This window comes from Telmatherina bonti (genome assembly GCF_933228915.1).
Source record: "Telmatherina bonti genome assembly, chromosome: 1".
Classification (NCBI taxonomy): Eukaryota; Metazoa; Chordata; class Actinopteri; order Atheriniformes; family Telmatherinidae; genus Telmatherina; species Telmatherina bonti.
Window position 1 is genome coordinate 30,381,795 of NC_136619.1, and position 25,873 is coordinate 30,407,667.

Here is a 25,873-nt window from a genome sequence, read left to right on the forward strand (position 1 = left end):
CTTTTGCTGCCACCCATGGTAAGATGTCTTTGCACATAGTTATCTTTAAACATGCTGAGTTTCTTTCCATAAAAACCTTTTTGCATGTAGACTAACACTTACTGTTCTGAATAAAACTTTATCACACTGCCAAAATCATTCCTTATTACAAAGTTCAGCTTTGTTTTACTAAAAACAATGCTAAAGGCACAGATGATTAGAAAGAAAGGAAACACACTAATGTGAAGGAATGCAAAATAAAACCTCTCTTTTGGGATGCGCTATGCAGACATACGTAGTCTGAAGCAAGTCTGACCACTTTTTAGTGAGTAAACAGCTCCCAGTGCAGCAGAATCAACCCACTCTCATTTAAAAGTTACATGTATGGTTGTCATTACTCATGTTGTCTTCCTAAGGGTGCTTCTGTTTAACCACTAATCAGAGATTTTATTTAATTATTTATAAATGCACAATAATTTTAATGCATGAAAATGAATAGTGCATTGAGAACTTCATTTTTTAGGCTGTTTTTCTAGGAAAGCTTAGAACTGAGTTTCTTGCGTTTCTTTTTGTTTTGGTTTTACCACATTACTTTGAGAAATTATAAAGCCTAAAACAAATCAAAATCAACACCGGGCTAAAAACCCTACAACTACAGTATCCATACACACACATTTAAAATTTTGTAAAGTTAAACAGTTAATATAGGATGAATGTAGTCATTCAAATGAAATTAAATACCATTTTCTCAATTTTTGCCTATTTCACCAAAGCATGAAGTAAAATAAAGTTAGTAGAGCAAATCATGCTTTGTAGCACGGCCAAGACGTGCCATCTGCCACAGTGTGACTGCTGAGTTTCTCCACTGATTTACAGAAGGGTATGAGGACAGTGCTCTGATTAAGTCTGGGTGTGTTGTAGTCACTCCTTCAATTCTGCTGCTAACAATCCACTGTGGAAAACTTACACACCAACGGACAAAGTAAAGATAAAAAGATAAGCATCCATGACTGAAACTAAGGTTTAGAGATCCTTAAGAAACATTTTGTGGGTCAAAACTCTTCCTTTTACATAATAATAATTACAGATTAATGCCAGTAGTGCCTTAACAGGTTGTTTTTTGGTTCTATATCACACTTTTATTTATTTCATGTAATATAAAATGAAACTTGAGCTAACGGTTAATCAAATCAAATCAGATTTTATTGATAAAGTACTTTTCATTCAAGAAGCAGCAAAATGTTCTTTACATAATAAAAATAACTATCGCTGCATGTACAAAATGCAAATGATGGCCTTTCGGGCTGGAGAACCCCTGGTGAAGTCCCTGGACTGACCCCTGTGCAAAGCCTTTAAGCCCCTCCTAATGCTTTCTACATATTAAAAATGGGCAGCCCACCATCAGGTCTCAATGGGTTAATGTGAATTGTACAGCAGTCAGTAACTGACCTCTGACTCTGATGCCTAAGAGCCTCTCACCTGATCTCTGTCAATCGTTCACGACACTCTCATGAAACATGAACTATGACCATGACAGTCACAGTGTAGCTTACAGACTGATATTTTCATCTTCTGCCATGTATGAACCAAACTAACAAAAACTGTCAATCAGCTCTGTACTACAGTCCCTCGACATCTAAACTCCTCTACACTAAAGCTTCTGTATTGAGGGCAGCGTGTCCCCATGGTGACAGGATGCGTTTGTTCTAAATCCCTTCACAAAGCTCAACCACTGGCACACACATGGTAGATACAGTATATAATGGCCCACTTCCTTGTCTGCCTGTTTGCATGTGTGTATTTGCTGTACTTTCCATTTGCAACACTTGCACTCCTCCTCTGGCTGATAGCTGCCTGGTTCTTCATCATTACAGAGTGGAAAAGCAGTTGAAATTCCTCAGCAAACCAAACGCGCCTCAGCGTCCAAATTTGTCTCCACCGCTACGGCAATTCATCAAAGGCTGCACGTTTAACACTTGCTTCAACACACACACGCACAAACACAGATAGCATTCACAAAAAAAAAAAAAAAAAAAAAAAAAAAAAAAAAAAAAAGCCAAACAGAGTAGATCAATCTCTTACAACCCTTAGTGAGCACCTTCATGTGTAGTACTCAGTTTGACTCCTACCTACGAAAACATGAAACGTTTTGTGTCTCACAAAACCCACTCAGATCTCCCACCTCAGGAATGTATGGGAGCAAAAGCAGTCCAATTTTACACATCAATCACGTCTAACTCAGACAGGCCGAGATGGAAAACTGCTCTAAAAAAACTGAAGACATGGATGCACACAGAAATTTAAACAGAAAACCCAAAACACATATTTTGATCCTGACTTCCACAAGTTCACAAAGTTTGTAAGATAACTGGCATGTCACACGGGTTGTACTGGTAGAAGAACACATGGCAGCGGAGGATTAGATAAGCTAGCAGCTGTGAAATGGCTTTAAAAACGGTCCTTCAGCCTGTGGAGGGTGGTGGTGTGAACTGTTCAGAAAGAGAATAAAATCCTGGTGTGAAGGACAACGTAGCAAAGAGTCATATCCAGGCTTTTACCGATTGGTGCTTTGATGTGTAAAATTTCTTGTCTTTTTTATTCTGCTGCGTCTGGCATTAGAGCTTTCTTGACAGGTGTGAAATGTGGAAGAGACTTTTGCATTCAAGGATCCAAAAGAAGATGACTTGTGAAAGTCAGTCTTGGCCTTACGGCTTTGTCACTGCAATTTCAAAGCAAACTTCGTGCCCAATAAAAGGAGGCAAGGGCCAGATCTAAGAAGATGTGTCAAGGTTAATTAAAAAGTGTGTTGAGAATAAGTGGCTAAATGCACATGGGGAGATGTACATGTGTGCTGGTGAGATAAACAAGAAGATAAAGGCAGAGAAGGGTTTACTCAACAAAAGAAACTCTGGGAGCAGACTCAACACAAAGCTGGACCTTGACTCTTAGTGGGTGGGGGGGTGGGGGGGGGGGGCTGTAGCTACCCTCCTGTCTGAAGTGAAACTTCAATCACCATCTATTTAATCAGAGCCAGTTCAGATGGTTTCCATTGTCCGGACAAACCGGCTGTCTGTGTGTAGATGTCTATTCTCTACTCAGTCCTGGACTAATGTTCTCGGCCACTTCACTCAACAGGATGTGGCACTTATCATCAGGACAATGACCTAGTAGTGGCGGCGTGTAGCAAGGGTGGGCCAGAGAAAAGCAAGAAATAGGGTCAATTGGGTTGGGATTGAAAAGTCAAGGAGAGAAAATGGCATTCCTGAGTAGACTGAATGCAGGCCCACCACCAAGTTCTTTGGGACATTCATGGAGACACCCATCTGTTATGTTCTCAGCTCCCAAAGACTGAGTATTTCTCAATATGAATAGCATGCAGTTCTCCAAAAAATGTAAAATAGCATAGCCCTCCGAGCTGATGTTAGATGTCAATAAATGCATAAAGATTAGCTTTAGCTGGGAGATGGTAACAGCAACTGACAAAAACCAATTTCACAACAAGCAGGATGAAGCACTAGAAGAAAAAAAAAAAAAAAGGCAAGTAACACAGGCTGAAAAGCGCAGCTAACAGTTACAATGCTCCAGCACTGAACAGCAATCAGCCAGCATTTATTTTTGATGATTAGACACAGACAAGTGACAGCTTCAAATCAGAGCCAGCTATTACATATTCTATTAGACCGCGGCTGTCCGTCCTCTCAACAAGAGGTTAAGCAGTGTTTGGCTTTCGTCAAACATGGCACACTGTATTACAGGCCAAACATTTCCACTTTTATCTCATCTGTCAAAAGCGCCCTTTTTTGTTCTACTGTGCTTTGTTCAGATCCATCTTTGCAAACATTATGTCATGCTCTTTTTAGACAGAAGGTTTCTATTGAAAACTCCTCCAAACAATTCATAATGTGAAGGTCACTTCTGGGAAGATTGACAACTGTCTTAAATGTCATCAGCCTGTGAATCATCTTTCCCAGTGTAGCATGATTGACCAAAATCCTTGGAAATGGCTTTATAGCTCTTCCAAGATGGATGGGTTGCAACAATTTATTCTCAAAGACAGTGGTTTGCAAACTTTTTTTTTTTTTGCAGAGGCCACTTTTTATCCACAGAGGTTGCCCCCCTTATTTCAAGCCTTGATAAAATAAACACAATCCTCCCATGTTCTGATTCACAGATCTTTAAATTAAAAGCAGGTTTTCAAGATTGTTTATCATACCTGTTGTGGATGAAGTAGTTAAAATATACCAAGTCAGATAAAATTATACAACTACAAATTATTCTGTCAAGAGACGGCATCCAACGGTACATATCAAGAGTCTGGAAAATCAAAATGCAAATGAAATAATGGACCAGAAAAACTTGTTAGGTGCAGAAAAGCTGGAGCTAGCCAAAGGAAAATGTAGTTTGATTTTGCGGAGCAGGGACACTGTTACAAGGATACTGCAGTTCAGGTGGGAAAATTTGTGAGACAACAATATGAGACAGATGGATCATAGTGATACATCTCGTGTGGTATCCATGAAGAACAAAAAAAAAAAAAGATATCAGTTGGTAAGTCGTCCAGGTTTTACTGACTTTCCCGCCATTCCTCTCCAGTCCATGTTTACAGCTTTTCAGTCTCTGCTACATCACCTGTGGATTCTGGCATCGCTCTATACTGCAGCTGGACCTCTCAACCAATATTTTCCAAGTCCCACTCAAGTTTTGATTGGCTTGTAATGTAATTGTGGAGCTGTGGTACTGCCATACTGTTGCTTGATTAACGTAATGTGGCAATAGTCTACATTAGCATGCATATGAAGTCATTGTGGATTAAGCGGTTTAGAAAAGGAATGTATTATGTATCAATCATAAATTGTCCCTTTTCCTTTGATTTTTCTCATCACTTAAACTCTGCATGCCAGAAATCCAACATAGTGTTGGAATATTTCAAGCTAGGACTGGGCAAAAATGCCTCAAATCAATAGCATGAATTATTGGACATGTTTCCTCAGTTACAATTAATCAGCAATTATTTTGGTATAATTTTAGTTTTAGACCTTGTAGCTCACTGAAATTCTTTAGCTGCAAATATGTTCATACTAGAAGAGACAATATCATGGAAAAGGTGAAATTAAGCACACATCTAATTAATATTTTTCCATTTATTTAAAAAAGTTAAATCTCCAAATATCTTACATGACTGACATGAGCAAGATTATATTATCAGTTGAAAATGTCAGTTTTTTTTAATTAATTTTCGATTAATTGTCCAACCCTACTTCAGGCCCTGAAACAATGTCTGGGTAACTGTGCATGCCTCTATTATAAAACTACACTAATATTCAACTATTTACTGTAAACAATTGATGGTTGACTAAAAGTTTTAGTTATTTAGTCGTTATATAACCACATAAATGTATCAATTTAAAAACCCTTGGATCTACCTTTGCACAGCTTACTGTGGTAGTGCTTTGTAACAGTTAACAAGCTTTGTGACAAACACCGCAACATGGACATGAGTACATTGTTAATATAGTTGCCCACAGCAACACAAGGAACCAGCCCACAGTCCTGGATTCTGTGTCAGGACATACAGGACACAATAGAGAGCAGCTATGTGAGCACCTGTATAACACTAATACATAGGACAGAGCCAATTACTCTTCCTACTGAGTCGCAGATACCACCTTTTTTTCTATCTCTTTCCTGTGCGTTTTGTATACTACTAGCATTTTTTTTAGCATGCGGCGTTGCATCTTTCGCTTTTCTATTTGACATCTTAATAGTTCATCGCTTGTAGCCATGTAGAGAATGTTAAATAAAGCTCTGATGTGTAATTTGTCGCTCCACAAACATTCCTGCTCCCGGCCTACCCTGGGAGTTAATGCAACAGATTTGTCATACACCAGCCAGGCACAGCTAGAGGAGGAGGAAGGGGGGGGGGGGGGGGGGGGGGGGAAACACCTATTCAATCTGAATTTCAATCTCCATAGGGCTCTATGCAAATTCACACAGGCTGACGCTCCCGCTTTCTCAAACTGCCAAAACACACTGATGGCAAATCCAGGCTGCATATTATAGAGAAGGTGGAAGCCCAGCCTGTAGCAGGTAAGAGAGATGGAGGAAAATGAGAAGGAGGCTGGGATAACCTCACATTTCACAAATGCATAGACAAAGCTAGAACCAAAATAAATGCAGATATTTGTCGCAGGTAACTAAGCTAAAATCTGTTTTGATCATTTCCTCCAGAATGCCCTCCCCCCTTTCCTTTACTGTCTCATTGCTTTGCCCTTCAGCATAATGTGCATACACAGCCTCTCTGGGGCTTTTTAGGGAATTGATGGATAATCAGATGATTACACAGAAAATCTCCATTGAGGACAATCCTCCCTGACAAACAAAGAGAAAGCTCTTTAGTTAATAAATAGGCTGAGAGACAGACGGAGTGAGAGAGTGAGTAAGTAAATCCTGTCCCGGGTTGACAGCACAATGACAACTCTCTATCACGTATTCATTTTATCCAAACAATCAGTGTGTACGCATGCAGAAGTGTGCACCTGTACATGGCCAGAAACAACTTCACGAGCTTGCCTTCAACTTCATCCTAAATTCAAAGAGTCTGAATACATTTAAAGTTTTAGACATATTTGTATAAGTTTTTATGAAGATATGTGGCTGAACTTCAGTCATATAATTTTCACATTTCTGAACTACTTTTCTGAAATTGAAAAAAAAATTCTACTCAAATCTGGCTTTGAAAAAGAAAGTAAAGTTTAAGTCATCACTTGGATACCAAACATTCACATGAGTAATACCGTTCAGGGTGAACCAGTTCTTTATTTAATTCTGACCTGGAGTGGAATTTTTTGCATTAATGTTCTTCTTTTGTAAGCATGCTTTCATTTTCCACATATTTCTCTCGAATCTGCCGCATTCATTCTACCCTCCACCTTGACGAGCTTTCCTCTGCAGAATGCAGAGAAGCCTCCGTATAGTATGATCCTGGCATTTATATAATTCAGAGCACAGTTTCATACATTCCCATCCATGCGATGTGCTTTTTGTATACAATCATGGCTAAAAAGATACCAAAATATTAATATTAGTAATGAGGGGATAACTGGATAGATTACAATATTCAAGATTTGATTAATAATCCTTAAATTATGTTACTGGTAGGAGCAGTCTGAGAGTGATATCTTGGATTATCTGCACACGCTTTGCCTCAAGCAGACATACTGAGACCATCTACAATCAGTCAATAGTTTTTAAGACTGCCCTAAGTTGCAAGAAAGAGTTTGTGACCTTTTTGCAATTACCAGGATTTCTGAATTGATCATCTATAGAATGCAAGCTTACCTAGGCCACATATAAAAGAAAAACACAATGGAACTAAATAAACAAATGGCAAACAGTATCTTTTTTCTTTTTTTTTTTTTAAAGTTGTGCACGATGAGTTAGTGTATCACTCGGTGGAAGCTGAAGAAAGAAAGGAAGTGAAGTCTTGCATTTAGTCATTTGTAAAGATTCCTTTAAGCAACAGTGTTCATTAGACATTTCCTGTGGCTGCTTTTGAGATTTACACAACAATGAGAAGGATTTCTGGGATGTTTCTTGTTTGTCAAGATACAGTCGAACAGAGCTCCTCAGGTTGTGCCACTTCAATGACCCCTGCCGCCTTTTACTTCCCCCATAAAATGTCCTGATGGGATTTCTAATTATTTGTTCTGTCCCTGATCACAAGCCGTCCACGTCCTGAGGAGGCCAAGCAACCCCAACCACTGATACTTCCTGGACTGATGAAAAGCTTTCTTCATAGTTCTGATGTTGCATGTCTTGGAATGAAACTAACTCGCCATGAAAAACCCACCTAGCCTTATTGTTGTCTTTCTTTCTTCTTCTTTTGCATTATTCCAAACAGTCAATAATTCCTCCCCTGAGGAATTGCTGCAAAAAAAGTGAAACTTTTGATGTCATTGTCCCAAGTAAAGCATGTCAGATGGAGAGCAATGGTCTTTTGTTGTACAATAACCAGCCTTACTATGTGTTCACTATAGTGCTTATTTTAATGGACAATACCGTGAATGAATATAATTTTGAAGTACTTGTTTTTAGCAGCTGAGAGGGAGAAGACAGACTACTGAAGACAGGAGGCAAAACAACATGTGGAATATGGGCATCATCAAGACAGGACAAGGTAACGAGCATGCGCAGAACAATTGGAATTATGGACATTTTCCATCAGTTTAAAGCAGAATTAAAAACATGGCCAGATAAATACATGATAATAGCATAAGTAAATGCTCTGCTTAAATAACACCATTGCTGTGTAAAGCATTACTGCATCAACCTGTTAAATAGGGAGAAGAGGACAAATAAGTGTATTCTCAAACATTAATCATCATTACTAAAGAGTAAATGTTTTACCCCAAAACACAATGTTTTCTCATCCCTACTCATCTAGATTCTAAACCAAAAGTAATGATCCATATCTGATTTGATATCCAATCATATCTCCTGATTTTATTCCTCAATGATTCCTTGCATATTTCCTGCATATTTCCAAATGCAGACTTATGATGAACACAAGTCCATAATTAGAAACATGATTGACAGGATTACCAAGTGAGTTAAATTGCAATATTTAAAGTTCATGAGCAAGTATAAAAACTAGCAGATGGTTTAACATTTTTTCCATGTTTTGGTGTGAAATGCTGTCAATTTTGCTAAATAAACAGAGGGAAATATTTTTATTTGTGTTAACAGTGGGAGATTGTGTCTGTTTAAATGTGACTTACATACATGGCTGCATCACAAGCCATGAGAAGGAAATGGCAAAATTCTAGCATTATTTTTAAAAGGCATTAACAAATTTCGCACTTGTATGTGTGGTACAGATTGAATATTTGTAGTAGAGCACAACAGCCAGATACAGTATACCCTACTGGACTCTCTGTCACACACACAAAGCTCAGAACTTCTCCGTGAGCGTACAACAGATTTAGTTCAACCGGACACGAGATGACAGCTCAGTGAAAATAAAGTGGCAGTTAATGTGTGGTGAAGAGCAACAACCTGATGAAAGTAAAGGGGAAAGAAAATACTTTGCATTATACTGTAGTCAAGCCAGACCATGGTTTGGTTAGATAGTAGGCCCACAGCAGTACTTAGAGCAGGATGGAGCATTGTGTTTTTGTTTATGCACACTAACATCAACGGGAGTGCAACAGCGGCTGGTCTGGTAATGGCAGCTATGGATGCTACTCCATGGCTCTCAGGTTCAGCTGCCCTGCCAGCCTTGGCTTGATGTTAGAAATGGGTCTGTGGGCTCCAACTGTTGAACAAGTTACTGGCATGTGCAGCATTCCAAAGCAAAACAGGGCAAAAATAAAACTGGCAGTTGGAATGAAATTCTCTGGCAAAAGGAACATCCCTGCCACTGGAGGGTTTTGGAGAGCAACATAACACCGATTACAGTACACCTTTAAAACATTGAAGGGCACATTTTTAACTTGCCGTGCCAGAAATCGCTCATGCTAATAATTAAGCAGATGATCAATTTTGTATATTACACCCAGAGTAACTGGTAACCCATGTACTACCTCTCAACCAAGTGGAAATGGAAATGAGATCAATGATTTTTGCATTTTCTTCATCTGTGATTGTGTATTTCATCACATCATTATTACTTTTTACATGCTGTCGATCAAATTCACTTAGCAAATGCAGGATTTATCACACTATCATGAATGCTGCCAAATGTTGTTTTGGGCAACTGTGTTCTCATCCCTTAAAAAAACAAAAAAAAAAAAAAAAAGTGGGAGAATCTCTCAAACTAATCAATATTTACAGCACTAAATCTCCTTACAATGAGTTTGTTACCATATAGTACATGTGTAATATGACAATGTATGCTTTTCCTGTCCAGGAAAAAACAACTGACAAATTATGTGGTTAGAAATAGTTGAGATTATAGTTTTGGACTTTTTTTTTAAACAAAATATGAGGAAAAAGTGAGATGTTCTTGGGGAGCAAGATGTATGTTTTTTTTTTAAATGTTTAATATAATATTGAGTAATTTTTATATGGTAGGTCAGGACCAAGTGGCAACCTCTGGCGGTTAAAGTGAAGCCTATGCGGAAGTGCATAAAACTGCAGTTCCCCCTTCATCCGTTAGGGGCTGGCTCCAAAACAGAGCAAATCCCCATAGACTCCCATGTTAAAAAGGCCAACTTCATGGCAGAAATAAACATGTTTACAGCCTGGTTCAAAAATCCATTTTTGGTTTATAGGTCAGGTTTACCTTCATGACAACTGTGGAGGGAGTGATTTTTTTCTAACTCGCCTGTTTAAAAGTAATTTAATCTCGAATTTCGGCATATTGAGGGGCGTGTCCTTTTGATTGACAGGTACCAATCTCCCGCTTCAAGAAGTACGTCGAACAACCGTGGTGTTTAGCCGGTTAACAACGTGACTTAGCTTTAGCCCTCTTACCTCGGTTAGCGGGTTAGTTCCTGTTATCTCCAAGAGTTCAGTTAGCTCTTAGCTACAGAAAGCTCGGAGTTCGCTCAATGTCAATCATCCACCATGACACTCACAGCGCTCCTCTCAGCTCCACCTCTTTGCCCACATTTGTATTTTCCGGGTGAGATGATGCACATGCCTCTGCCAAGATGGCGATGGTAGGAATCGCCCACCGAGCTTCAATTCAGCTCTTCAGATACCTATGGGTGATGTCACGGAGGCTACGTCCATCTCTTTATATACAGTCTATGGTCAGGACGGATATACACGAACAGTAAGGTCAGTGGTCTAACCTTCATTGCATAAATGTGTGTGAATTGGTTAATTTGACTTGCACTTTAAAGAGCTAGAAAAAAAACTGCAGTCTACACCTACAAACGCTTTGTGTGTTTTTAATTTTTGAAGAGATAAATGTGAGAAATCGGATGTTTCCTCCCATCTATAAATATGACTGTTTTTGAATGATCTTCAACAAGAGCTAACCAAAGATTGATTTAGCACATAGCTCCCTGTAAAAGGCTTGTCTTTGCAAGAGTTGATAAGCAGAGCAAATTGGACAGTGTCTACCTGCATTGACTTCCAGTAATCTCCTCTTCTTCTGCTGTCTCTCCTGCTTTTCTCGCTCAGCCTTCTCCTTTGCTGCCCGTGCTCTTCTCTGTTTCTCTTCTAACTCCCTTCGCCTGAAGTTCTCCTTCAGTGCTTGCTGCGGGAGAGACAGAAAAGAGGTGATGAGATGACAGAAAAAGAAAAAAAAAACCATGACGGATTGCTAAGTAGGGTTAATTACAGAAGTGTAGGGCCCGTCAAAGGCAGAGGCAGCTGTCAAACCACACAGACATCTTTATCAGACACCATTAAAGTCAGATGAAGCCTCTCAGGTGCACTGTCACTCTGATCTTGCCAGACACTAAATGACTTCACAGCGGGGACTTTGGACACATGAGAGTCATGGAAGTGATGGAACAATGATCCCAAGACATGACTAGAAAAGGAGCCATTTTTCACGGGCACTTTTCATCTGCTCCCACTTTCATTTATCGACAAAAACATTTATTTCCTACTAAAACACGCACATATACAGTATCAGTGCTAGTGTCATCTTATTCTATTACCATGTCTTTCTTGTCCCCTTTTCTTTTTTTTTTTTAACAGTTTATGTTGCATTCAATATGATGTCTTTATCATCTGGTAGCCGATGTGTGAACCAATGTGTCTTACATAGCAATATTAATTAAATGTAATACAATGCAATTGCAGCTGGCTGTACAGCAGATGCTGGGTGCTGCTTCCAGGTGATATTGTGTGAGTAGACACTTCTCTGACAGTCAGTGGGAAGACCATCTATAAATCAACAGTAATCCCACCTGGACCTTACTAAACAAGATCAAAATCAGATTTACATTTCAAGTAAAAACACAATTCACAGTTTACTGCAAAAATGCTGTTATAGTTATTTTGCTTAATGTTAAAAGTGTGGAAAATGAAATATTTTAGTTGCATTTGCAATGATTCGGAGGTGAGAATATGATTGCAATCTGTTTCTGCAAAACTAAATATATGCTGTCACTGACATAATCACACCAACATAACTTTTGTTTCTGGGCTGCAAAGTGCTTCATGTGCTCCAGAGTAATGCTGCCCCTGCACATTCTAACATTGTAAGTGGAGGTTCAGTTTGTATTAGACATGCACCAACATGAAAAAAACTAGTGCTTTTAACATGAACGTTATCATGCAAAGAGATTAATCTGTGGAATTAACACATTATTTTTATTTTATTGAACACATAAACAAAGTTATTACTTATGCCATATAAAAATTCCAAATTTTGCATTACCTTGGCGAGAGAGGCTTATTTTGGGCGTGTGCTTTGTCACAGCAGTTAACCAAATTCACCAAACGCCACTTTATCCTCCTAAATTATTAACATTTTGAATGTTTTTAAGCCTTAAATCTAGAGGATGGCAGCAGCAGGACTTTTAACATGTTTTAACCCCTCAGTGGTAGAATCTGGCATTCTGGTCTAATCTTCTTATCAGTAAAATGTTATTGGATTTATTATTAGTCATATCGGCACTCATCGGCAAGTACTTGTAACTTGGTTCGAAAAAACATGTGGCATCAGTGCATCTCTAGGTTGTATAGCTAAACATTATGTCCTGTACTTCTCAACAAAGGAGAATTTGTGCGATACTCACAAAGTGGACATCGGTGATTGCTATATATCGACATTACTCTTTGGACCCCTTTTTTTTTCATGTGACTGCCATAAAAAAAATGGATTGCCAACAACCAAACCTGCCACATAAGTGATTACAATCAATCTGTCCAAGAAGAATAATTCTACAGAAACCTTCTCCATCAAACATCAAACGATGTGAAAATGGGCTCTATAATCTCTATTGTTTAACTCCTACAATGTCAATAGCTCAATAATGCCAGAGCCAAGAGACAGACTGCATATGATTTAATAGAGTGCTAGCATGATTGCCATCCTGATCAATAGCCTGTCACTGAAAGCAAGGAGGTCTGGGTTTTCATCAAACATCCAACTCCTCCTTCCCTCCTTTTGCTGTATTCACACCACCACGTGTGACTGACAGGTCAGGGGAATAACAACACTAACGAGAAAGGACGTGCAGAAACACACACATATGCGCCATATAACACCACGGTAAATAGATAATTACAGTGGCACAATAAAGAGAGGCAGTCATTCACTGAGGCCCACTGAAGCCTCTTGTAATGGCAGCATAAAAGTGACCACTGTTAGAGAGGATAGCTTGAATTTAAAACAGTTCAGCATAGTCAATTAAATATCAATAAGTCACTTGAAACACAGATAAATGGAAGCTTTAGTAAACACTAATGTAATAGCAGACAAATATAGCTTAAAGCACTCAGAATATGATTATGCTACATCTCTTAACAGGAGCTTGAATGCAGTGTGTTTGTGTGGCTAATGTATGTGTGATGGGTAGAACTGTTAATACATGATGCATAATATTTTATAATCGCCTCATGTTTGCACATTGTCCTTAAACTATGAGTGATTTTTTTTGTCTTTCTTAATGAATTCACTAAAATGAGTTTTTTGTTTTGTTTTTTTTTTCCAAATTTATAAACAGGTAAATCCAAAGTTTATTTAGATTATCAGTTACCAAACTAGCATCAGGCAACTTTTTAGCTGCACTGAGATGTGGCAAAAATTGTTTGCCTTTTGACTGTCAAATTGCTTTCCAATTGCATTTAAATATATATCAATTTTTTTTTTGTCATTGCAGATGTAAATATTTTGTTGTTGGCAGTTTACAGAAAATAGTTTGCCTGGACCATTCTGGGAGACCAGCATTACATTCACACAGAACACAAACATAGTCGCTCAAAATCTGCGTGTTTCTGCTTGCTTTATTTTTGTTCTGTTTTAGTCGCAGAGGTGGCTTGCTCAAGTGGGAAATGATGGCAGAGCGGTGTTTGCCCTACCATTATATTAGGAGGGAATGGTCACAACAGATTGCTTCCCTATAGAACAGGCAACTATACACAGTCATGGTCATGTGTTTATCCTCTCCTCTCTACAATCATGCAGGGTGAACCCCTAGTTTAAGGGATAACTCACTGTATAGTATGAAGAACTTTCAAACTTATTGATAATATAAAACATTTTGAAATGTGGGGGTGTGTCTTACGGACTGTGATTGGCAACCATCATCTCGTCCAATTGGACAGACCTGAACCAGTTCGAACTAAACATAAAAAGTCAATTAAACTAATTAAATCAAATGCATAGACCCAAATAGATGTATTATTTCACTACTATGGAGGAGGTTTAGTTGCATCACAGCGCAGAAGCCGTAGTAATGATGTGAGGACAGATGCCAGCAGGAGGGATGGATGATGGCCAAGGAGAGAGAAGACATTTTCAGACGTGTTCTCTAGCAACAGTCGTTTATCTGGTAATGTCAGCTGATGAAACTCTGTCAAACTACCAGGTGTGAAATGATCACTGCCGTGATCGGGGCATTGCTGGCAATTCCTCCATCTTTTCACAAAATCAATGCGCTTGGCGTGACTCCAGCAATTCCAGCTCAACGGGTCCAGTACATGCTTTACCCCATTCTTAGCTCTTGATAACATTATTCTACCTCTTCATCATCTCATCACTCCTTAGATGCATCAACAACAGAAGCCCAAACCGTCCTTCAGTTTTCGGTTTGTATGAAAAAGACATGATTATAAAATGTTTAAAATGCACCAAAAGCCACCAAACAGTGAAATTATCCCAAATGTCACACGGTGCAGGATTGCACATTTCAGATTGTTCAGAGAAAATAATAGGAATAGTGATCAGAGTGGGTGGGGACATTAACTGTGTGCAGTAAGCCTCATAAAAGCAGAATTAATTTGGTTTCAAATGCAACGCTTCAAAGAATGATGCAGGAAAAAAACAAAAAAAAACATGAAATGAAGAAACTGTCATTTTGAGAGGCAGCAAGAAAAGGTAAAAACCCAGTGAGTTTTGTCTTTTGGCAAAACATTCATTTCTACCGTAATATTGAGACGAAGGAGAGAGAGTGAACACGAAAAGCAGCTCTCTGAGGAAATTGCCCTCTGCTCTCCTTCATCACTGCAGATCTGCTTCGCCCTCTTCCTCTCCTGGATGTCCACCATTAGACACGCTCAATTGGATTCCTGTCAGATGTGCGGCCTCGCCCTGGGTCTCCTTCCTACGGGTGACTGAGCATGCTGCATGCGTGCACAAGTGTGTGCACGCCTTGGTGTGGGAAAATAATTATATATATATATAAAAAATAAATAAATAAATAAATAAAACAACAGCTTTTCCAAGAAAAAATGCCAAGAGAGAATGACACACTCACACAAACAGACATGTTCTCATACACAAGTTATACAGGTTTGATACACACACACACACTCACTTCAAGGCTGGTTTTGCTTCAGGCAGAGGGCTGGACACAACACAAACCTATTAGCATGGGCCTTGGCACAGTAGAGTAAATGCTGACAAAGATTTGACCGAGAGGTTACGATGCTGAGATTTACTGTACGCCTGTGTTCATTGACCTAGCCTTGGCTTTTCCCTAGATATGTCTGTGTGATGTGACAATTTGAACGAACTGCTGAGGGTGTAAGCTGCTTATGCCTTGACCTATCACAGGGGAATAAATAGCTGCCTTGGGAGTTTTGGTCATATAATGCTGCTCTTTATAACACTTGGCTTGTTCACCTTTCACAAGCAGAATCATTAACTGTTACATTTGGTCAAAGCATAAAAGCTTCTACAAAACTCAAACCGAAGCAATGGAAGCTAAGGGAAAGGGGACTGTACCTGCATGAAGTCACATTTTCAGACCTTTTGTATTACTTGCCTATAAATGAACAATACAGTGGACCTACATCGGCTTTGCATCATTCATTCTGGCTCTGCTTCATATCTGAACACAGCCAAAGTTGTCATGGGTTACAGCTATATAAAAGAAGCAAGGATCAGTGCCCTGTGAAGCTGTGAAGACACTGCAATACTGCTGTTCACTCATGTGCCACATACACTAGACAACACATGCAGACATGTGGCAACACAGATGTGTGGCATCGAGCTCATATCTGTTATAATATAGTTGAAAATATAGTTGGGAAGAAGGCTTACATCAGATGCATTTAACAGAAAATAGAAACAGGAAAAACAACTGGCATGAAATCCATGAATGCATGTGGTGTATATGTTAAGTTGGGGGCAGGGCAAGAACTTAGGTGGGCTAATTAGCTACTGTCACGCCCATTAGCCTATGTTGCTGATCCTGCTGATTAAACACTACAAGTCTCCACACCTCTATGACTCTGTGCAGCGTCAGACTGATAAGGCCAAAGAGATCAGCGATGACATAAATGTCTGGGTGGGCTTGGATGACACAGACACTATCCTACTTAGCATGATACTAAAGGACACTCATGGCACATTAACATGAAAGATGAAAAAGGTTGCGTCCGGATTCAGCTGATTAAAAAGAAAAAGAAAAAGAAAAACTGCAAAAGATAAAATAGGTTCCAAATATTCAACACGTTTTTTCTTTTAAAGAATTAAAGCACATTTACTCTAACCTAACACAAAACCTTGCTGTAACACTGTGTTGTGCTGTTGGTGTATAGAACTAAATGCAGTGTTGCTCACTAAATGCAAAAGCATTGGATGGAAACAAGCAATCATTAAAAAGGTAAGTTTTTTTCCCCTGCATGAGTCCCTTTTATACAGCACCTTATTTCACAGTTATATGCCTTGCAATATGTCTAAATATAGTCTTAAAAAAAAAAAATAAAATTTCTGCCATGTAATTGCTCTGTTGATCTCAGAGAGGTATGGTATGGTACCGCATACTCACCGCAAACATGGAGCGGAAGTTGCTTAGGTCAGTGAACAGCTCTTCCACAGACATCTTCTTGGGATCAACAGCAAAGTATTCCAGCAAGTTCTGATAAAATGTCTCCATGTTGCTGTGCATGGTCATCAGCTTGCCATACTGCTCCCGTGCAAATGTGCTGAAGCTGTGAGGGAGGGTCGTCAAGGTCAACATTAGCTCCATCACATAGAACATATTCATCAAATGCTTCCGGCAGCACTCCATATATCTGCTGCAAAAGTGAGACCATCAGCTGGATGGAAACTGTGATGTTGCCTTTATGAGCCCCAATGCTCTCTGTCAACTTACTTCTACAGTGTGAGCTCCTTTGCTGCATCACATCCATTAATCTTTAGATAAAGGGTGTTATTTATTTGGGATGGGAAAATCGAATTTCGGGATTTTTTTTTTACTTCACAATTTTAGAAAAACGATTTTTTTGTTTAAAATTTTTTTTTTCAAATAAATAATAAACCATTATAAAAATTTGTGTAATTTTTATTGTTTTTATTGATCTCTTTACTTGTCTTCTAGAGCATTATAGCAGCAGAATGATAGCCTGGCTACTATGTTGTTTTTTTCCTAATTGAAATAAAAAAAAGTAAAAAGCAAAAAGTAGCTTAGTACATTTTTTTTTTGTTTTTAGTCTACAAAAATCAGAATATTGAGGAATCTTGAGAATCACAATTAAAATCAAATCTGCACGCTAAAAATAAAAAATAATTCAAATCGGGACTAAAGCATATCGACACAGCCCTGTTATATATACTGCAAACATTACCTCAAGCTCAGAAAAAGGGAACTGAGTTTAGAAACAATGGCACTACATTCCTCAGGACTGCTGCTGTAGATGGTGTACATAAGTCTATATTACTCAGCTGTCTTGCACAGTCCAATCAAAATGCCGCAGCACAAACGGTCTCAGCTGCTTCTACGATCTAGGCAACAACTTGTACTTCCACCTCAAAACAGTTCTGCGATAGTGACAAGAGCTGGTGCTCAAAGAAATAATGAATTTAACCTTTTAATTGGGAAAAATGTATTAAAAAAAGTGCAGATTTTATGACTGCACATGCATTCGTCTTGGGCCAAATGCTCCAGGTCCTCCCAGGCTGAGACAAAGCAAAGGACAGCCCTGCTTTGTTGGTGAGCTTGTGTGTGGAAGCAGACAAATAGTGCAATAGCTCTGTCAACATGTGCTGCAGCGGTGTCAGTGTGGGAGTAAAGGGAGAGCACCAAAACGCATCGTGCCAGCCACTAATGCACACAGTAGTACTTAATAAATTATTTTTTTTAAAAGTTTGCAGGCATGACTGTGCAGTTGCAAGTGCACTGCCTGGCAGAAAAAAAGGGAGAAAAACAAACATTTATTACTTTTGATTTCAGCACACATTTGTCATGGTATTACTTTTATTTGTTGCTGTATTTCCAAATTGAAACAGTGTCTGTTGCCCTCGTTTTAATAAACTGGATTTGAGAGGATCTTTTCATTTTAAAAACTTGCAGGTCATTTTTTGCAGCATCACTGATTTTTTTTTTTTTTTTTTCTTTCCCTAGCTGACAGTTCTGCCAATGGCTCTGACACTGTTGTTTCACAGCAGATAAGAAGCGACAGTGACTGTGTGGGTGTGTGCTATCACACAAGTGTGTGGGCGGCCTCTCTGGCTCCTATTGTGCTCCTTCATTATAGCTCAATTGATGGACCTATTTGAGGTTTGGCCTCAGTTGAATCAGGCTGGGGATGAGACTACCAATTCACAGCTGGATAAATGCTGTTCAATAGGCACTCCTCCCAGACCGACTTGCCGGTAATATGTTTCCAAGCCAGAAGCTGTGGGGAAAGAGGTATTAGCGAGGTCAGACTGCGAAGGAGGGGGGAAAAAAAAAGAAAAAATAGCCAAGAGATTTGTTTTTGATAAGTATCATGGAGTGTGATATCTCTCCTTTTCTTCCCCCTCTTCTGACTTTTTTTCCCCATTCCAGACAAAGCAGTCGTTCACCGCAGCTCAATCTCAAGACTATCCTTTCCCCTCGAGCTGCCTCACTTACCCTCCACACCTACCGGTTCCATCATACTTCAGTCTCCATTTCTTCATTTGTCCATCCTCCTTCTGTAACTCTCATGTTCTAATCTACCACCTTCACACGTTTGGACTCAGATTAGGAAGTGCAATACAAGACCAATGACTGGGTAACTGTATACTGGAGTGGCATATGAAGAGAAAATGAAATCTTCTGCAAAGTGACATCCCTGGCTTCTTGTATTAAGCTGGCAACTACAGATGTCACTGCAATCTTTTTTTGACCATTGCCAGCAAACTACATCAGCTGCAGGTTCAAGCTGCGATCTGTAAAATGTAATGGTGAATAACCCTGACTTTAACGGCAACTCGCTTAAAAAAAACTCCATTATTTAAACATGGGCGACCAATGTTTAAAAAAAGTTAAATATAACAGTAATGCAGTGGTTCCCAAACTGGGGAACAGGAGGAATTTTCTGGCATAAAAACTAAGAATTATCTTACCTTTAAAAAACTTAGCATATGTGTACTCAATTTAAGATTTCTAATCTTACTTAGATTTTAGTTTTTGCAGTGCATTGAATCTCAATGCACTACTGGTTTTAAAGCTTAGAAAACCTTAATGTGTCAAATATAAAACATAAAAACTAGATTATCTGCAATGGCAAAAAAAAAATTAAAAAGGAGTGGGTATGGCTGGTTAAACTTTATATTTCTGCAAAATGTACTCCGAAAAGGAAAACCTTGCTCATTCCGTCACTTATGTAACATCTACTACTTTTTCTAACAACCCCCCATTTTTCCGCAGATATCCCATGCCACATTTTCAGTTTCGATGGAGTTTTCAATCCCTCCCAACCAGGAACTGGGGAACAAAGCAGTGAAAGACCGTTTTTTTTTTTTTTTTTTAAAAAATCCCAAATTCACTCTCGGGGAACTTCGTCTGTGCTGCTCTCAAATTCTCTCCCAACCACCACAGTGCAAGCCATCGGTGCCCCAGCCCCCAGGCTATTGATCAAAAGTACATGAAGGAGGCAAGGTACAGAGTGTATTATTGAACACACCTGGCCTGAGACATAGCTGTCAACCTGATCCTGTAGAGCTAACTCAAAAGACACTAAATTATTCACAATGCTGTCAAACAAATACAGACAGCTGTCAGCAATGGACTCAAATATCCCTAACGGGCAGAGGAATTGTGTATTTGTGAGCCTCCATGTCAGTGCTTCTGCCTTTTTTTTACGACTAAATGGCAATTCAATAACATTATAAGCTGCTCTTCTTCAGGGATAAACAGTGCTGACTGACACAGCGCGAGCAACAGAGAGTGACTGCCTAATTCCCTCGATCTAACCCTTCCTTTCTTCTTGTACTTGTCTTCAGTCTTAAAAACCTGTAAAGAAAATGTTTTAAAAAAGAAAAGGATGAGACAGAGGTTAGCTCAGTAACTCAACTAAGAAATGATGTGGAAAAGAAACCAAAGTTGGGGGAGCTGCACATATTCTTATTCCCCTTTTCTTCTGTTTTCGCAGCATATCATATTTCAGCTACATTTCTATCCCCTTTTTGAAAAATGCTGCATATTAAGCATTTAACTGAGCAATAGGTAAAGGAATTAGCCTAATTGCTTCGCCACAGAATAGTCTGTTCCTCCCCTGTAACATTTATGATACAGTTCAAAAACCTGCTAACTTTCTATTCATTGCAGCACAAAGTGATTTGCAACCCCAGCGATAAATATAAACACTCCGGTTTTATATATAGACTTTAACTTTTCTTCTTGATTCATTACAGTAAACTCGCTGTATAACGCCCCGGAGCAGCGAGCATATGCATACATGGGAAAAAGGATATAGCCATTTTGGCGAAAAACATGTCGTTAGGGTCATCAGGGGAGGAGAAAGTCTCCAGGTCTCTTTCCAGCTGCAGCAGCTGCCTCTCCATCTGCCTGAGGCTCTTTTCCAGATTCTCTGCAGACACTGAAACACACCCACATACATTCAAGACACACATGCACGGCGGCACACACAAACACACCCACGTGCCACAGAACGGTGGAGAAAGAGAGGACAACACAGTTTTAGGTACAAGCAAACGTGTTATTATTCCACAGCTCCTCAAGAATCAAAAGGGGAACAACGAAGAGTAAAATAACAGGGGAGGCAGCTCCGTTGCAAGGCATGCTTATTATGTGTTCACCACAGGAATAAACAACAACAGGGAAAACAAACATTAAGCCAGAGCATGTTCAACACAGTTCTTTATTATTCTGTTAGCCTCCTGCCTGCGCATGCCGTACACAATTAAATAAAAATAAAGACGATGCACCGTTTCATGAATTTGAGCGGAATCACAAGATTATTACATGTGCCTCTCATCCTTTCATCCCTCTGACTTATCAACAGGTGCATGGATCACACGGGCGGGGAAGAACGGGGGAAGACTGAGCCGAACTTTCTGTTCAGTTGGTCATGGTTGACACGTTAAGCTCGGCAAAGAATATAACACATGGCTTGAATTACCCTGATTAGACCCCGCTTGACAAAAAAACCGTAAGCTGCTTAATTTTAAGTAGTTTCAAATTTCCCTTGATCCTCGTACGCGCTTTAAGAAAAGGAGAACTTCAGAGTGGCTAAGCCTCTCTTTGATTATATAAAATAAACCCCGTTTACTGATGGGGACCCACTGTTTTGGACACACATTTGACAAATGTTCTAAAAAGTTTGCAGCAGCTGAACTTGAACAGTTCTTTTTTTTTTTTTCTTTTACATTTTATTCATGTTTGATAGAAGATGTTTTCTTTTAGCTACAGTTCGAGGTAAGCCAACACATGCTCATGCATTCAGCCGGCTGAGTGGAACAGGGCAGGTGGCACTTTTGTTGTTACATGATTGAAAAGGACGAAGCAACAACTGGTGCACGATACACAACCTTCTACATTGTGAGCAACACCTGTAACTGCCAAGTGATTATCACATCAGCTTGCTGTACTAATGCAGTGTTTACTTCATTTTAAGTGTTTAGTTTTCAATGTTTTAACCTCCCTTTTCCTGCTCCTCTTTTCCAGATGGTGAATCAATTGGAAACACTTAAAATGTCACTGCATGCTAGTCACTGGATGTTTCAGACAGCAATGTTTCAATCAGAGAACTTGCTCTGCACTGGCTAGCTGTTATATAGCTTTTTATTTTTGGTTAAAACAAAAGAAAAAACAGATACAAAGCGTTTTTGCTTTTCAAGTTTATGTGAAGATCATCAAGAGGATGTGGAATTGTTTTCATGACCTCAAAAAATCTGAAGAAATGCAGAATTATAAACAAATGACTAACAGCTGCTAAAATAATCACTTTTGAAGATTGTAATTAATCTGAAAATTCCAGTGCAATTAAAAACTTATTCTGCTTTTAAAAATGCTTTCTTTTGCTACAAGTGTCTTATGCTTTGCAAGCAAGGATGGAAAAATAGAGTCTCTTTAACAAGGAGGAAAAAAGTTGAATAATTTTTATTCAAAACAGTAAAACGAGTTTCAAATTTTGCGATGAAAATGTACACATTTGCTTTAAATTCATTGTTTTAACCCAATTTAATCCTTTTCTGGGCAGACATAAAAAAAAAGCTCTATATTCAGAAATGTACTGTTATTAGTGTTGTAGAAAAAAAGTTGTAGAGTAATTCTGGTTCTATTTCAAAAGGCCAAAGGTCAATGCTTTGCTCCTCTTTACCTTTAATACAATGATACAATGGTTCCTTTTGGAAAAAAAGCTCTCTATAAAAGAGATGAAATAATTCTTGAGATTCTTTGGTTAAATAAAGTTTATTAATCAAACGTCTGAATGTGATTAAAGATGCTGCATCGAGCAAGACAAGGACACCAGAAGACAGCAAACATGACAATAACAGCTAAATGATTCATCATTTCTTACAATAGCAGTGAACTGTGTGTTCTGAGAGTCTCTTTGTACCAGCACTACAAATCCATATACAGCCAGAAAACACCGTACAGCCTCAGCGGACTGCTGCTTCTACGAACATGATAGTAAATTACTGATGCTGGTGTTTTGTGGTTTTGAACTTTTCAATTAGGCAGTTATAGCATATATAAACAGAATGAAATGAACAGAGTAGTTGCACTGTGTGAGGTCTGGGAGAAAACATTAGGAGAATATCCTGTTTTTTACAGCTTGTTACATCCTCCATGAGAAGCAAGAACTTTGTTCTCGATTTCCAAGCCTCAAACAAGGGAATTATTTTTTGTCTAGTCAATTTATGCTCCATGAGAAGCTTCATTTGCAAAGGAGTGGGGATTACTGGGTGGGGGGGCGGACGCTTTTATGTGGAATGAACCCGGTTATTTTATATTTATTTTATTTTTTATATTTATTTTATTTTATATTTATTGAGAAACTTTGTCCACAGCAGGTAGGGTTGTGCATCCAGCTGGGTCTGTGTGTTGAAATACAACATGTAGAAATGTATTATGAAAACAATATGTTGTTTCAATCAGCAAAAATAAAGAAGCAGCAATGTCCACTTCATGTTTTTAGATGTTAACCACGCCCACCTCAAATGTCCGACCAATCACGCAACACTCCTCTGAGCCCCACCAGATAAAAAGGTTCCGCTGGCCTGATGTGTCGAGAACTGTCTTCAACCAAGTGCACAAGAACAAAATGAAGTTATTTTTTTCTCGGGGTCTCACGAACAAAAAAAAGTCCATGCTTCTTTTAAATGACGTAGTAGGCTTAAAGTTGAGCTATGTTGGAGAGCTAGCAAGATTTGAAAGTAGCACCCTGTCTTGGCTTTTCCCCCTCTGGTTTTGCTCCTTGCCTGATCCAATGCTTTTTTTTTTTTTTTTTTTTTTTAAATAAGAAATGAACAACTCCATTTTGGTCCGAACGTTTGGATTGGTCAGAGTTTTTACAGATTTACAGTAAACTGAGAAGTCTAACTATATTTCTTATTGTTCATGATTACAAAATGTACAGACTTCTATCAGGACGAGGAACCACTACACCCAGAAAGGGAAAAAAAAATGTCTCTGAGCAAGACTACCTACCCCGGCTTTAAGACTCTTTCGCCTTTGAGCTTTAACAGAAGTCCAAAAGATTGCATCAGTGTTTCTTATTAACCTTTGAAATACTTATTTTTTACATCTAAAATGATTAGTAGCAAAAACTTCCCTGTTACGCGCAGCATGACAAAGAGGAAGGAAGCGAAAAAGGTAGTGTGATAGTGCAAATGATTAAAGCCCTGTAAGATGAAGCTTTGTCTGAGAAATGGGATGGGCATGCAACACAGAACAAGATGGGGTGTCCTCTCTCCTTAGCTTCACAAGCCAATCTGCATGCTTTTGTGATGCGGCACGTTCACATGGAAGGACATAATGAACAAGAGCTGACATGAGGGTGACAAATTCACAGAAATTTGCTTCAGGAGGAAAATCTACCTGAGAGTGTTTAGCAGTGTGACTGCAGCAGCTGGAATGTTTGACTAAATGCAGAAATATGCTTCAAAGCAGAATATAAAGTAAAAACATCTGCCAAGTTCCACTGAAGGACTGAAATATAATTGCTCTGTGGATGAGTGACAAGCTGAGTGCAGGAAACAGAAATAAAGGGGGTGTTTCCGTGTCTTCTTTGTTCTCTCTGGCAATGCTACAGTTTCTCTCCTCATTCAGTGCGTTAAAGTGTGAGTGATTTTTATGGACACTGGGGGGCCTGAATGCCTCTCCGGTCCAGAGGGGTTGCAGGCAGATATAGGGTGTTTTAGAGGAATAATAATTGGAATATTTGTAGAGGTCAAATCCCCCATTGACATCCTTTTATTACTCTGCCAACCTGCTGTGCTATAAATGAGACAAAGTAGAGCACACAACCATGTGCACACACCCAAACAGCACGGCTACAGGCCGAGCTCCACAATGGATCATCTTCTGATGTATGGAAATTGAAGAGACTGAAAAATGCAGATCTGCCTGCTGAGGCCAAAGCCTGACAGACAACTGGGACTAGACTGATGGTTCCACAGGCTGGGGATGGGGGATCTATAGGAAACCCTGGCAAACACATTCAACATGCTTAGCACCTACTGCGCTGCATTCAAAAAGAGCAAAGCAGTCAGCGGATTGCAGTCCAGAGAGCTCTTTCAATATGCTTTAAACCAGAAGCTCATCACTCAACCTGCATGTGCACAACTACAAAGCAGTGCGTCGACAGCACATTAAAGAAGTATCTCATTGCAGTCGAGTCCTCGTCTAACTCCTTAATGAGTCCTCAGAGCTGTGCAAGTCTGAACCAAGAAAATGAAGCAGAATAGCTTTTTCCATCTTTGCTGCAAAATGACTCTTATGCAGGAATGTCTGTTTAGTATTACGCAAAGCAAGTAGGGAGCATTTCTGCAGTCAAAAAGCAGGATGTGAAGTTAGAAGATGAAGTATCCTGGTGTAGAACATTACTGTCCCTCTGCTTTGATCGGTTCCTAGCATAAGATTTTGCCAAGTACCATTACACAAACCATCTTAATTACCTAAACATGGTGTTCAATACCATGTCAAGGTGTGTTTGTGATGAGGGACAAAAAGAAGTATAAATACAAGGATACCACAAGTACTTACAATTGAGCACTTGTCGGTATTGAGTAATAATAAAAGTATTAAGGACTTCCCTCACAGTTCACAGGTAAAGAGTGTGGACCAGAATGTCAGATGACACGACAAAGTGGTTATTTGTGTGACGTCAAATGTGTCAACCTGCTTCCACAATCAAAATGTAAAGCTTGAAACTTCCAGAATCGTCATAAATAAAGGAGGTAAAATGGTCCTTGGTGGATGCAGCTCACAGCTGTGGAGAGGGAACCAAAATCTGCTTTTCAATGGGATTGTATACCCGATTCTGGTATAGCCCTAATAAATATTAACAAAAAAGGGGTTAGAGAGCAAAAGTAAAAGTAAGAACC

General features: G+C 39.1%; 1 protein-coding gene across 1 annotated transcript in view; it reads right to left on the reverse strand.

Moving 5' to 3' along the window:
* The window catches only part of LOC306759536 (protein diaphanous homolog 3-like), a gene marked incomplete at both ends in the record, with an annotated part of 164,955 nt that overhangs the window by 56,815 nt on the left and 82,267 nt on the right, over window positions 1-25,873 (reverse strand). The window contains 3 exons of the mRNA XM_079245205.1: window positions 11,050-11,185; window positions 16,881-17,043; window positions 20,772-20,898. Of these exons, the coding sequence (XP_079101331.1) occupies window positions 11,050-11,185; window positions 16,881-17,043; window positions 20,772-20,898 (426 nt within the window). The remainder of the gene's footprint in view (window positions 1-11,049; window positions 11,186-16,880; window positions 17,044-20,771; window positions 20,899-25,873) is intronic.